The sequence below is a fragment of the Primulina tabacum genome, chromosome 1 (genome assembly GCF_025594145.1).
Source record: "Primulina tabacum isolate GXHZ01 chromosome 1, ASM2559414v2, whole genome shotgun sequence".
Taxonomy (NCBI): Eukaryota; Viridiplantae; Streptophyta; class Magnoliopsida; order Lamiales; family Gesneriaceae; genus Primulina; species Primulina tabacum.
The window spans coordinates 55936414-55950162 of NC_134550.1; the positions used below are offsets into that span (position 1 = coordinate 55936414).

Here is a 13749-nt window from a genome sequence, read left to right on the forward strand (position 1 = left end):
GGAAAGGCAGAGTACATTTATGTTCGTGCGGAGGAGCCTTCACGCCTTGCTTTGGAGGTGGTCCATTAAAACCATTTTTGTGCTTGTGTTCTGATCTTGCAGAGGCATCTTGTTGACTTAAAAAGGATGCAATCTCTCCAAGTAGAATGAGAAAAATAAATTAGCAGAAAAAGATAAAAGAATCTGCCATTTCAACTCTTTCTGTGGTGTTATATGCTTGAGTCTTGACATGACTGTAAGAGCTTAGGGCATACTTTTACCCTTCTCGCATTCTTCACCCATTAAGCATGACCTCGTTTCATAGCATTATATTGAAGCACTTGCAGCTCAAACTGGCTGCTAGTTTGTTATTGAGATTTCGTTCATAAGTCTTTTTGCCAACACTTGTACCACTTTATTGTCAGTCCACAAGTTTACATTTACACTCTGCTTCTCATGATAACCTGAAATTTGATTCTACTTGTGTCTTGAACAGGTTTTATCTGAAGGGCTACCTGGGATGCTTGGCAAAATATCTTTTCCAAAGTCAATGAGATGGAACTCTGAGGTTGTACTATAGCTATGGATCTTCGATATGAAATGAAGTTTATTATTATTATTGTGTTTTGACTTTTGGTGTCTTTTCACACCTCCAAGAGTGGTCTGGTAATAAGTTTGTGGGAACTACTTTAATTTTATTTATGCAATGGATTGTGAATTCTTTGTGTGTTTAGCTGGGATGAACTTGTGATTTATAAGTTATAAATCAGCTCTCAAAAAATCATTAGGGGGTTTTCATTTTGTGTTGTGCCCTTGAACCACAATTTAAGTAAGAGTTTGCAGCATGCACTGGTTTCTTTAAGTTTTTGATATACAGTTTGACTCTACTTATTTCTTGAAGTTAAGATATCGAACAGTTTTTTCGGGTAGTGTTCAGTATTAATCTCATCTAGAATTTAGTTTTCTGATCAATTGGATGGATTACTTTATATTTTTTTATCAATGTAAATTTTTTGTAGTGATTGCTAGCATTTGCTTTAATTTTATACAATGTGCTAATTGGTGGAAAACCGAACACAACTTTTTATTGTAGGTTATGTTCAGTAGACCCATCCGATGGATATTGGCGCTACATGGAGATGTAGTTGTTCCATTTACATTCAGTGGTATTTTGAGGCAAGTTTAAGTGGCTGACGTGATCTGATGCTCACAACTCTTTATTGGTGGTTAAATATTTTTGTTTGTTCAGTCTGCATTTTTTATCAAAGAGATTTTTTCAACATTGAGAGATTGCTGCAATCGACTGAAATAAAACAGGCAATGCGAGTTTGAAACTAGTGCATCTTTGTTCACTATGAAAACCTTCTCTTTCATCAATACAGTAATGGACTCTATAATCTTGGATTGCATTTTTTTCAACTTAACATTGCTGAAGTTAGAGAACCAATTTTACTCTTGTCTATTGTTTAATACTTCAGAAAGACCGTATAAATTTTTTCCTGACCACGAGGACATCCTCTAATGTCTATCTAGCTTAGAGGTGTTATTTCTTACCTGATCATATTCTCTGATGAATATGTATGTAAAGCTTGTACCTGAGGTTCATGGTTCAACTCTGATGCCTTGATGCATCGATAAAGTGTCTGCCTTTGATTATGAAGCCTCATCCGTGGTGCACTTTTTTAAGCACACCTAAGATAAAGAGACGTGAATAAAAATGAAATGCAAGATGTTCATTTTTGTTTAGAGATTAATGACTATTTTTTTATATTATTTAATAGCTTGTAAGGTACATATTGAATAATTTGATATTAAATTTTCTTGATGCTTAAGTACTATGATACCTGTGTGCCTTAATGTGCATTGCGCAGCGATCCAGATTAATAGGTTTTTTTTTGTCTTTTTTGATGTATCAACTGTTCATATAACTTTGAAGAATTCCCTGTCCTTTGGCTTGAGGCTAATGGTCGATTTTTGGGTTTAAGTAGTGAACCATGACTTTCTAACTTTACTCATGATCAAGTTAGTCGAACACAAAGTTGCTTTATTTTAATTTTTATATGACTTTACTGGTGCTACCAAATGTATAAAGCAATATGCTGGTAATCTTTATTCTGATTTTTCTACGTGGATGTTGGTCCATTATTGAACAGATATTTCTTTAAGGTTTTATTTATTTGAAATGGGAAAATTCTCGGAGACCTACAAAAAGCTAATCTGTATAGACTGGCAAATCAGAATATGGGGATAATGAGATTCTTGACTTTATATTCTCTGGAAAATACAAATATGAATGACAAATAATTCCGAACTTCACTTCTCAAATAATTTCTGTATATTGCAAATTTTCCCAGGTGTTTTTATAAACCATTATAATCTGCCTTTTATATTCAACAACATGCAAATCAACTTGTTGATGATTTCTCCTGAAGCTTCATGGAATGTGAGACCAATGGGAATTCCCGTTTTTTGTGCGCTTGATTTATGTACTTGTGTTGAGTTCTTATCTCAGTTTTTATGTCACAGTGAAAATGTGTCTCATGGGCTTCGGAACACTCCATCTGCTACTTTTACGGTATGTTGGTGAACTCAGAAACCATGGTATTATTTGTAGGAGGTGCAGTTAAAGCAAACAGCCTGCGGAAGTTTTAACTGTAATAGACTCTTGGTAAAGCCACTAATGAAAATGAATTAGTGGTGATCAATATAGGAGATCGTGTAATGAAAACCTGTTACTACAGAGAAAAATCGGATTTGACATGTTGGGATGAAAGGAGATAAAAGTGATGGAAACTGAAGCTTGGAGTTCCAATCCTGATCAAATTCTTATGAAAAACGAAACAACCCTATTTTATCTCATATGTTTTCTCTGGAAATTTTGTAGTTTCTCATCTTTTTTGACTCCTTGTTCCTATTAGATGCGAGTTTTCTTTTCTTCTCTTTTTTTCCAAGAAAATAAAAGTATGCCATGGAACTATGTCTAGCCCACATTACTATTGCTGCCCTTTGTGTGAGTGTTCACCACCACAAATATTTATCATTAACTATTTTTTTTAGTTTAGAACTTCAGTAAATTAATGTAGTAAGGGGTGCAAACAAATCTAGTTGATTCAAATATTTAGTAAATTTGGATACTCGAAGTTTTGTTCAGTATTCAAGCTCAGGTTGATGCTTGATTGCTCACAGTTTTGGTGCTTGAGCTTGTCTCCAAATAAAAATATCATGTTTTAATTCTATTAGACTTTAATAAATTCTTCATATTTTTATTGACATAGAATTGATGATAAAGTTATTTCCTTTGAAATATAAGTTACGAAGCAACTCCCAAGCCATCTGAATATTGTTACCTATTGTCAAACTTCTTTTCTCTTAACCGTCTTACATTGAATTCCATTCAACCAACACGTTTTACTTCATTTTCTTGAACTTCTATAAATCTCTTTTCTGTATCCCACTCAGTCATAATCTTGAAGAAAATGATGAAAATTTGGCGAGCTCATTTAAGTTTATTATGCTGATTTTTTAAAGATTTTACTTTTCAAATTTGTTTGGTTTTTTCTGTTCTGTAGTTTTCAACTCTTTACTTTCATTACGAGTTCTTTTATGTGTTTTCTGTGCTCACCTATTTATTTGATGCAGACATATTTTCTAGAAGCCAAGTTCTTGATGTTGATGTACTCTTTTTAACTGACGAGTGTATCTATTTGTAAATCTTGCCTAATCTCTTGAAGCAAATTGCTTTATATTTATAAAACCTTGTCTCAGCAATCAGTCAATTTTAGTAATTTCTCGTTCTCTTCATTTCAATTTTTCGGCAAGTATTACGCTTTTCCTGGAGGTGTAAATAGTTTGTCCATATTTTAGTCTGTATGCATCTTATTTGTTGTCTCATATCCTCAGGTAGCAAATGCAGATTCTTATACCGACGTAATGCTGGACGCTGGAATAGCCATCAGTTTTGAGGTACTTGATATGAAATTTTCAACTTCACAGGTTAAGTAATATGTTCGTATAACTTGATAGTTTGCAGTAGATACAGCATTTGAATTTTATATTTTTGACAGCAACGAGAGATGGAAATTTTGGAGAAGTCTAATACCTTGGCAAAAAGTATTGGTGGTTCTCTTGTTCTGCAAAGTGGTTTACTTAATGATGTAAGTGATGTATCTTAATCTTTTGATTTGTTCTCTACCCTTAGGATTAATCTCAAAACGTCTTCATTATTTAGATTGTAAATCTTGTTGAAGCACCTCATCCAATACTTGGCAAGTTCTGCGAGTCCTTTCTAGAGCTTCCAAAAGATCTGCTGATAATGGTTAGTCGTTTATAACTCGCCTAAATCTATCTTCGATGTGTGTGTGCATACTTTTTTTCCCCTTTTCTTCTATTAAATGAATTTGTGAGCTTATCCATTGTTCTCTACTATATTTTGTTGTTTATTCGGAAATGAATTTTCTTCTTAGATTTCTGATTATGATGAATGCAGGTCATGCAGAAGCATCAGAAATATTTTGCGATAACAGATCATGATGGAAAGCTATTGCCATATTTCATTGCTGTGAGACATGATAATCGTTTTCATTATCTATTAAGTCGTAAATTTTCTAATTTTATTGTATCGTGTTTAAAGTGATTGTATGTTTACATCTGTTGGTTCAGGTCACAAATGGAGCAATAAATGAAGATGTTGTTCGGACAGGAAATGAAGCTGTACTCAGGTTGATATTCTACCCATTTATGTTCAGCATTTTCTTTCAATATTTAACTTCACATCTATGTGAACTGAATAAATGTTTATTTTCTCAGAGCTCGATACGAAGATGCGAAGTTCTTCTATGGGTTGGACACCAGCAAGAGCTTTTCAGAATTTCGAAGTCAACTGAAAGGAATCCTTTTTCATGTAAGTTTCTAGCAGTGTTAATCTATCTTGGTTCTTGGATGGTTTTATTGAAGCAAATGTAAGTTTGTACCAAATGCAGCAGCTATTTTAAAATATATTTTATAGTTTATAATGTTAAATTTGATTTATGAATGGCCAATCAGAATCATTTAAAGATGTTCATATGAACATAGGCTTTTTTAGATTCTATGAATGAACCAAGGATTATAGCATTCTATAATGCCAAGCCTCAGACAAATTCATACCGAATGAAGTAAATAAACAGGAAAAGTTGGGTACAATGCTGGAGAAGATGACACGTGTTCAACATCTGGTTATTCAAGTGGGTTTATCTCTAGGAATAGCTGAAGATATGCTCCAAGTTATCCGCGATGCTGCGTCATTAGCCATGTCAGACCTTTCTTCCGCAGTTGTTACAGAATTTACCTCCCTTGCTGGGGTAATGGGACGCCACTATGCATTGAGAGATGGCTATTCAGAGCAGGTTGGAAGCACAATTCACTTTTTTATTTAGTTCTAAAAACTTTTTACAACTTTCTGTTACCTTAACATGAAATTAAAGTTGAAATTCAATTATCAATTTGCTGTGAGTCCTTATATTTTTCACCTATTTGACTTTCATTTTGGCATCGGAGCTAGTGGTTTAAGCAGAGTTCTAATTTTGAGCCTGCATCAGGTTCTGATGGGTCAATTGAGCTGAAAATTATGATAAATTTAGTAAATTGTGTTAATTTATATTGAAACAATATTCAGTTAGGTTAGGTGGAGGAAAATAATCCAAATAGTTTGCAATTAATAGGATAATATCATATTGTAGTATGAAACTTTAGAAAACATTTAACTGCTTCATTTAATAACCTTAGGATGGTCAATTAACAAAAAAACAGTTGGTGTGGATTTAATTGTTAGTTTTTCTAGGAGATGAGGCTTGAGTATGCTTGGGGGGAACTCCTGTAGCAGACGCCTCTAAATGTTTTTGCCTCGTGTCCAAAACACAAAAAAAGGTTGTACCTCTCTCTGTGCTACTTGAAGGAAAAAGTTGACTTACTCAAAAGAAAAGAACCAGATTCTATTGGTATCCGGACTGGCTAAGATTCTACAAGTTATTCATTTTTCACCGTTTTAGGCTTTGAAGAAGCTTTTTTGAATTTCATTATTATTTCCTTTTTCTGTTTACATCATCTTTTCATCTGAAAGGAGGTATAAGCTATCTTTGAGCTGTCAGGTTATAACTTGTTTCCTAAGTATTCATTAGCTTTATAAACCAGATTGCGGAGGCGATGTTTGAGATTACACTTCCACGATTTTCTGGTGACATACTTCCAAAAACAGATGCTGGGGCAGTATTGGCAATTGCTGACAGGTGTGGTACATCTTAAATTTTTTCGTTATTCTATCAAAATATGTCTTATTTATTATTTAATTCATGCATGTATCCACCGTCATCCATTTTATCAAAGCGAAGCTTAATCTCTTTCTCTCAAATTTGAGAATTTAAGAGACCATTATATTAAAAGTTAATGGAGACTGTCCTATTATAAAATTGACATTTGAGAGAATATTAATCCCTACATTTTGAGATATGATCAATCAAAACTTGGGATATGATGGATTTTCCAACAATATATCACTCCAAGAAAACAGTTACCTTAACATAATTGTTGGTTCTACTCTTGAAAGTTTGGCGTTTGCACATCAGTCGAACTTTTCACCTAATATTCCTGTTTATTTGGAGTCAACCTTTTTTTTTTTACTTCTTTTCCAAAAAATTTAATCAAGAAACTGAGCTCTATGTCATGTCTGTAAATATGAACCGATGTTAACACATCCAACTATTTGTTTTAGACACTTTCTGTACTTTCCAAAAATATGGCGATGTAGAATTTTTTGCTCATAGAGCATATCGCCTCCAACATCTGCAGTAGCAAACCCCCCACACCTGCATTCCTCAATAACGTTGCCTGTTCTGTGCGATCTTCTGCGGGAATCTTTTTCCTTTTTCTTTTCCTTTTCCTTTTTTTAGTTCTCTCAAAGATTTCAGTGCCACACTCCCTCAGATTGGACAGCCTTGTTGGGTTGTTTGCTGCTGGTTGCCAACGAAGTTCAACCAACGACCCCTTTGGTCTGCGAAGAATCTCTTATGGTCTTGTATGTCAAAGCCTGTTTTTCAATCATCGGAATCCCATTTTGACCGATGATCATCATCATAATACTGCCTTGGTGTGTTGTAGGTGCAATTGTTGGTAGAAACCAACCGGAATTTGGAGCTAAGAAATTCTTTAGAGCTTGCTGCTGCACTCCAGCCCATAGAAGTAGAGTCACAGACAATTGATGATGTACGGTATTGTTTGTTCCAACTCAAGAATGTTTTAGAAAATGAAGCAGTTGTAATAACCAGCCATTTTTCACATTTTTACCAAAGGCTTCATAATTAGCCTTTGGTCTTACTTTAATTGGGTCTCTATTCCCTAATTGGTGACATGAAATTCCGTACTTTTTTAAAATCCTCTAACAGATAGCAATCTGTCACCTTGCAACCAATTAAATTGATGAATAAACACTTGCAAATTGGTAGCTTGCTAAGATTAGAACTTTTAGCATTTTTTTTACAGAATCTTTGGTCTATTTCACTGTCCTTGTCAGATATGTCTGCTTAAATAAATAAATAAATAAAACAGATTAGCCACGATGTAGTGCACTTGACATGCGAATTTTTTTTTTCTGTTTTCTGCTTCAGCCTTCAATTAATCAAAATTTGACTATTCTCTCTTTCGTTTTAGGTGCAACAATTTGTGTTGAGAAGACTTGAACAACTTTTGGTATGTAGATACAATATCTTGGAAAATTATTTCGTGTGACGGTGTGTGCTTTGTTATATTTTATTTCCAGAGGATTTAATTCCTTGACATTCACCAGAAAGAAATAGTTTCTGAGTTGGTATTGAAAACGGACCGTGCATCACTCAACTGGTTCAAACAAAAATTGATGCTGTTGGGTCTTATTTCAATGCAAAGATTAAAATAAGATATTTCCGCATTTAAGAAAAAATTTGATGTGCCATACCTAGCGATAATAATTTTAACAATAATTTATTTTTTCTTGCTGGACATGAGATCTTGAATTTTGCTTATAAGGTCTTCTGAATAGAATATTGTTTAAGCAGCGATTTTCTGTCCTTTAAATTTTGGGATCAGGCATCTGTGTAAGCTTGGAATCAGGTCTAAGCTTTTATATTTTGTAGTTGCATTATGTTACTGAACAAATTTCATGAGTTTGACCAATCTTTGACAGATTGACCAAGGAATACGTCCAGAAGTGGTTCGTTCTGTTCTCGCTGAGCGTGGAAATAGGCCTTCTCTGGCAGCTATGTCTGCACACAGAGTAAGTGATGTCATTATTCTCATTATTAGTGGAAAGGAAGGTAAGTATTTAATGTTTTGTTAAGAATTGGTCTGCCAGTTGCCCTATCAAATACTAAGTAATAATATCATCATATATGTTCTTTTTAGCGTGTCTATGAAACTTAACTTGTGCACGATGTTAATTAGTCTCAATGCAAAATTATTCTTTTTATTTTCAGGAAATGATAATATATTATATAATAAAACTGTAGTTATCGTATTTACAAAACGCGGACAAGAGGTCTGCACAATAAACGACAAAAGATCGGATCACATTAACTGCATATAAAACTTCAATCCCTAGTCATCCAACCGTCGAATCTTATTTTCAAGTTCGACATATCTCATTCCTAAATTCCGAAAGACCTCTTCGTTCCATTTTTCAAGATCACTTTTTATTATTTTAAGCTTCCTCATGAATTTATACCCTTCCTAACCCTGAAGATCTATGTTATTCCACCACGATGAGAATGTTGATTTAAAGTTCTTATGATCTAGCCACATATTCTCGACTGGAAGGAGTTGGATCCCACTTTGCCTTCAAAGTGTCAAATTAACGGAAAATGATCTAATGTAATTCTGGAAAAACTATTTGTCTGTAAAATGGAAAAATACCCAACAACCTCTCTAAGAATCTATCAAGCCTATAACAAATAGGGGAAGCCCTAAGATTTGACCAAGTAAACTTTGCATTCAACAAAGGTGGATCACACAACTCCAACTCCAACTCCCTATTCAACAAATCAAAGCATTTCGTAACGGACCTAGATTTCCAATTGCTTGCAATGAAATTCCTATCTACTCTTTTAATTTCTTAAAGAACAACAATGTCCGGCCTCGATTTGCGCGTTATTTCTTTAATTAATCCCCTACGTCTACCCGAACCTCCTCCCCTTATATTTCAAGACAAAATCTTCATTTAACCATTGCAGATCCCTTTTGAATCGATATTTTCTCATAGTTAATCCCAAAATTCAACCGTTTTAACTCCCTGAAATTGTTAGACCTCGACCTGTACCTACTTCATTCACTAAAAGCACCTTCTCAACCTCCATCCTAGAGAGAGAATCGTTACTGCCATCCAATCCTGACAAACGCATGGCATCAACCCCTTCCACCTCTTGAGTCAAACTCCCATGCTTACCCTCATGAATGCTATCCATCTTAACACCCGGCTTTTCACCCGTCATTGGCTACCCATCCTCTCCTGAGACACCCTTAGTCAACCCCAATCAGGTAAGTTTCATTTAATCATCCAAGATAATAATTGGATAGACAAATCTTCAGCTTAGTATTATAATTGTTTTCTTCATTAATGTTTCATTTTTGAGTGTAGAATCTTTTTGTTCTTTTGTTGGAATCAATTTGTTTTGTAAATTTTTTATCAAGAAAGTTGATATATATCAGGTAAAGATTGAAAATTACTGTTGTGGGATGCTTCAGCTGAATCTTAAAATGCATGATTAAGACTGTTTTTTAATGGGTGTGAATATTTGGCACTCTTTGCAGATGGAAGCCTTATCACAAGGTGAAATGCTGCCCAAAGTTATTGAAGCATATTCTCGTCCAACAAGAATTGTTCGCGGAAAGGATGTCAATGATGATTTGGTGGTAATTTTATCCTCTGAAACCCTTGGTTGTGCATTTTCATTAATTCTCCTCTATTTTCCTCTCAAAATATTTAAAACTAAGTTCACAAGAGTTTGCATGTTTAGATAATTTATGGTTATCATTTGCGAAGGTTAGGGTAGGTCTGGAGAACTTAAATTATTGGTCCTAGTTGGGCATAGAAATTTCAACGAGGATAGGCCTTGCTGAAGATAACAGATTTTGTGATGTTACTTTGTAACATTGGAGTGCTTTATAGAGGAAGGGTAGACCTAAGGTTTTGTGGAATTGTGTTGATCTATAAGAATTCTAACATTTGTCGTGTAACTTTAGAGAATCATGTGGAATTCTGGATAAATACAAGAAAATGCTTGTTGAAATTAGGTATGAAAGATGAATCATTGGCTCATGAGTCGCTTGAACTATTATATGCTTGTTCAAAATTCATTAGTAGACTTAGTAGCTATTTGTTATTATTATTATTTATTTATATGACAGAACGTGGGCTTTTAAGCGGTTAGTGGGGGAGATGGGGGGCAGATTTGAGGCCGCCTGCACGCCCTCAATTTTCTTATAAAATTTTCTAATTATAAAAATGTTATATTAAAAATAAAATAAAGTAATAAAACTAAAAATATGATTACGCCCTTTTCTTAATTTCTTCTTAAATTTCAAATTGTAAACTAAAGGTAAAAATTCTAAATTTGTTCGTCTCTTACAATCGATTATAACCCAATATGGTATTTTTGCAAAATAAAGCTTTGTTGATATATATTATACTCATTATTTATTTTATTTCAATATATTTAGTAATTATTGATGATTCTTGATGTGAGTTATTTTTGTTTTGTATTAGTTTCAGTTCAATTTAATTTTAATAGTTTGCTCACAGAATTGTAAAAGTTGATTTATCAATATCATGTTTTTAATTTTCTCTTCTTTTTTTTTTAAACCATGGATGATCAAATGAGTTTGAGTAGTTTTGTTTGATTATTTAACTATTGTTTTTGTTTCAATTGGCATGTCTTATATAGGCTCATTGTTAGTAATAAAAAATTGATTTTTTTATTTTAAGAAACAATTCTTTAGATTCTGTTAATAGATTAACTGATAAAGTATTGGAAACTTTGGCATTCTAGTTTTTTTATTCTCAAGTAATTTATTTTGAATTTTTATTATACTATATTAAGATTATTTTTTAGAATCAATTGTGTTACAGATATATGTTTATATAATTAATATTATTTTGTTGGTAAATGTTGAAACAATATACCTATATTTTAAAGTTATATTTAGTAATTAGTTGAAAAAAAAATGTCACCACCCTTTCATAAAAATGTCTAGCTCTCTCTGTGTATACTAATTACTTAGTATAATACCTATATTAAAATAAAATTTATTTTCATGTATAATAACATTTTGTGGTTGAAAAATTGATCAACCTTCTCTTCAGCATACGATGTAGGATGTCTTTATTTGTATTTTTCTTTGAACCAGATCAACTTTAGAACTGACTTGATGAGAGGCTTGAGTTAAAATAAAAAGCTTAAATATGAGTCTAAAAAATTTAAAAGCTCAGTCTGATAATGGCTTGTTCACACCCTCGTGGCGCATATAACTTAACTTGATAAAAATTGTATTGGAGAATCTTTTAGAATTTGAATACTTTGAATTTGAATTTCATTTCGGGCCACTCTCGCAATTGTTTGTTGAGGAGCTATATTGATATGTCCAAGTGGCTTGCATGACTCATGAAGTATGTTGGGGGACCAAATGGTTTTCAGTAGTTTCCCTTTTCTGCCTTGGAATGAATTTTATATGTGCTGTTCATCTGAATTCTAGTTGGGCTGCTATGAATTGGGTAATATGGGTTCCATTTGATACTAGAGGACCTTGCATACGGTGATTTTGAAGCACTAACTTAGTACAAAAGCACATGAAAGCACATGAACTTATTTATCAGCCAGATACGACGAGAATCCATCATTCTTTCAGCTTTCTCGCTTATTTTTTTAGTTTTATGCACATCCCAAATTTATGATTTGGCAATCGGAATGGTCTGTAGACGCCCTAAGTTTTCATATGTGCTTTAGACAGATGGATGCTCATAGTCATGTTATATATGCGTTTGGTTATTATTGTTTTAGGCGGCATCTAATTTTTTTCTTTTCAGTTTTAAACATCTTTACTCACTGACGAAAGCTTCCTGTCAGGTGAACGAGGCAGCTTTTGTATCAATGGAAGAGAGAGCTTTGTGGAGCACTTTTTCATCATTAAGGAGTAAAATACATCGAGGTTCCCTCTCTCTCTGATAATTACTAGTTTCATATATCGAATTGATTTAGTGATAGAACTGATTCTGACAAATTTGCTTCTTTTATTTTACCTCCCTTGCATCTGTATAGCAGACATGGAAGTGGATGATTTTGTTAAAGAATCTTGCCTCCTAGTGCAACCTTTGGAAGATTTCTTCAATAATGTTTTTGTTATGGTGGTATGAACCCTTCTAATATGAATGTTAAAGCACCTATCCATTTTTTTGCTGCATAGCTCATTTTTGGTGTAAAGATATCTTTTCATATCCACAGAGCTAGGTTTTGTACATAAACCGAGGCAACCAAATGTTCTGTAATTAATATATAGCCTCGAGGTTGATATTCACTGTCACATTTAGAGCTCTAAGTCCTAAGTATTAAACATTTCAAAGGCTTGCAGTCCAGATATTTTCTCCGTTTTCTCTTGTTAATGTTCTCCCATTTTGAAAATACGTACGAAGATGATGGTATGCTCAGTTCACACACATTTCCCATTCATATTCTGCATGCAGGAAGATGAAAGAATCAGAATGAACAGGCTTGCACTCCTACGGCAAATTTCAGACCTTCCGAAGGGAATAGCAGACCTCTCAGTTATGCCAGGTTTCTAGATTCAGTCAATTTCTGTATTTTACTCTGTCCAAGTAAGAGAGGAATGGGACACCAAATATGCAAATTTGTAGCTTATGTGTAGCAGGTCAGAAACACAAGTTCAATTTTGTAAGGCACCTGGTCGTGTTGGCAAGTGGGGTTACTTTAGTGTTTATCCCCTTTTGAGTCGACATACATTTTTGTTCCCTCTTTATGTCCGTTGGTGGTGTTCCAACTTTCCAAATGAAGAATTTTGCAGAAAAGTAAGCATTATGTCTGCCCCTCGCGACGACAATCAGGTGGGTTTCTAGGTTGTTCGAGTTCTCATATGTTTTGACAACATAATAAATACTTCAATACAAGTCGAATCAAAAGTCAGTTTGACTTCTCAATTTTTAAAAAATTACCTATATAAATAAAGACAACATAAATATATATATGTTTTAGCTCGAGCGTATGTAATCAATCAACGTTTTATTCTTCTAATCAAATGGTGTCATGCACTCTTAATCGAGATGAGATGCATTGATAGGACTAAAATGCAAAGAAATTTATATGATTTAAATACTTTAGTTTTAATCAGCCAAGACATTCAAATTAGTTCGGATACGTGTCGTGATATAATTGGGTGACCATGTTGAGGGCTTTGTCCACACTCTCCGGCATCCTGTTAAATATGGGCCGTTAGATTCTTTTTTTGAAAAAGTGGTTTCTGTTTCCATGTTGGCAATAAATATATTATTGGTCCCTTTCGAAACAACCAAATTAATTTACGAACTCATATTTAATACTTTCAGACGCATGTCGGTAACCATACATACTAAATTGGAAAAATTTCGGATTTTTGGAGACAAAATAAAATTAATGTCACTTTGAAATACAAAGAATATCAATACAACATACAAAAAAACATTTCGAGATAGATACAAATATTTTTTTATAGATATGATTGAAA

At 33.6% G+C, this 13749-nt stretch overlaps 1 protein-coding gene across 10 annotated transcripts in view; it reads left to right on the plus strand.

Annotated features, from left to right (window-relative positions):
• Nucleotides 1–13112, plus strand: part of LOC142552005 (glycine--tRNA ligase, chloroplastic/mitochondrial 2-like) — a 38482-nt gene extending 25370 nt beyond the window's left edge. For 7 of the 10 annotated variants that reach the window (XM_075661627.1, XM_075661600.1, XM_075661568.1 and 4 more), the window contains 20 exons: nt 2–57; nt 476–547; nt 1073–1155; nt 2506–2554; nt 3880–3942; nt 4044–4133; nt 4208–4294; nt 4466–4537; nt 4639–4697; nt 4786–4879; nt 5145–5363; nt 6148–6242; nt 6937–7027; nt 7111–7215; nt 7660–7698; nt 8171–8260; nt 9790–9891; nt 12102–12183; nt 12297–12382; nt 12716–13112. In XM_075661627.1, coding sequence (XP_075517742.1) covers nt 2–57; nt 476–547; nt 1073–1155; nt 2506–2554; nt 3880–3942; nt 4044–4133; nt 4208–4294; nt 4466–4537; nt 4639–4697; nt 4786–4879; nt 5145–5363; nt 6148–6242; nt 6937–7027; nt 7111–7215; nt 7660–7698; nt 8171–8260; nt 9790–9891; nt 12102–12183; nt 12297–12382; nt 12716–12814 — 1733 coding nt within the window. In that variant the 3' untranslated portion in view covers nt 12815–13112. Of the gene's footprint in view, nt 1; nt 58–475; nt 548–1072; nt 1156–2505; nt 2555–3879; nt 3943–4043; nt 4134–4207; nt 4295–4465; nt 4538–4638; nt 4698–4785; nt 4880–5144; nt 5364–6147; nt 6243–6902; nt 7028–7110; nt 7216–7659; nt 7699–8170; nt 8261–9789; nt 9892–12101; nt 12184–12296; nt 12383–12715 lie in introns of those variants that run through there. The other 3 variants (XM_075661577.1, XR_012821674.1, XR_012821675.1) reach the window with 3 other exon arrangements.
• The last annotated feature ends 637 nt before the right edge of the window (nt 13113–13749 follow it).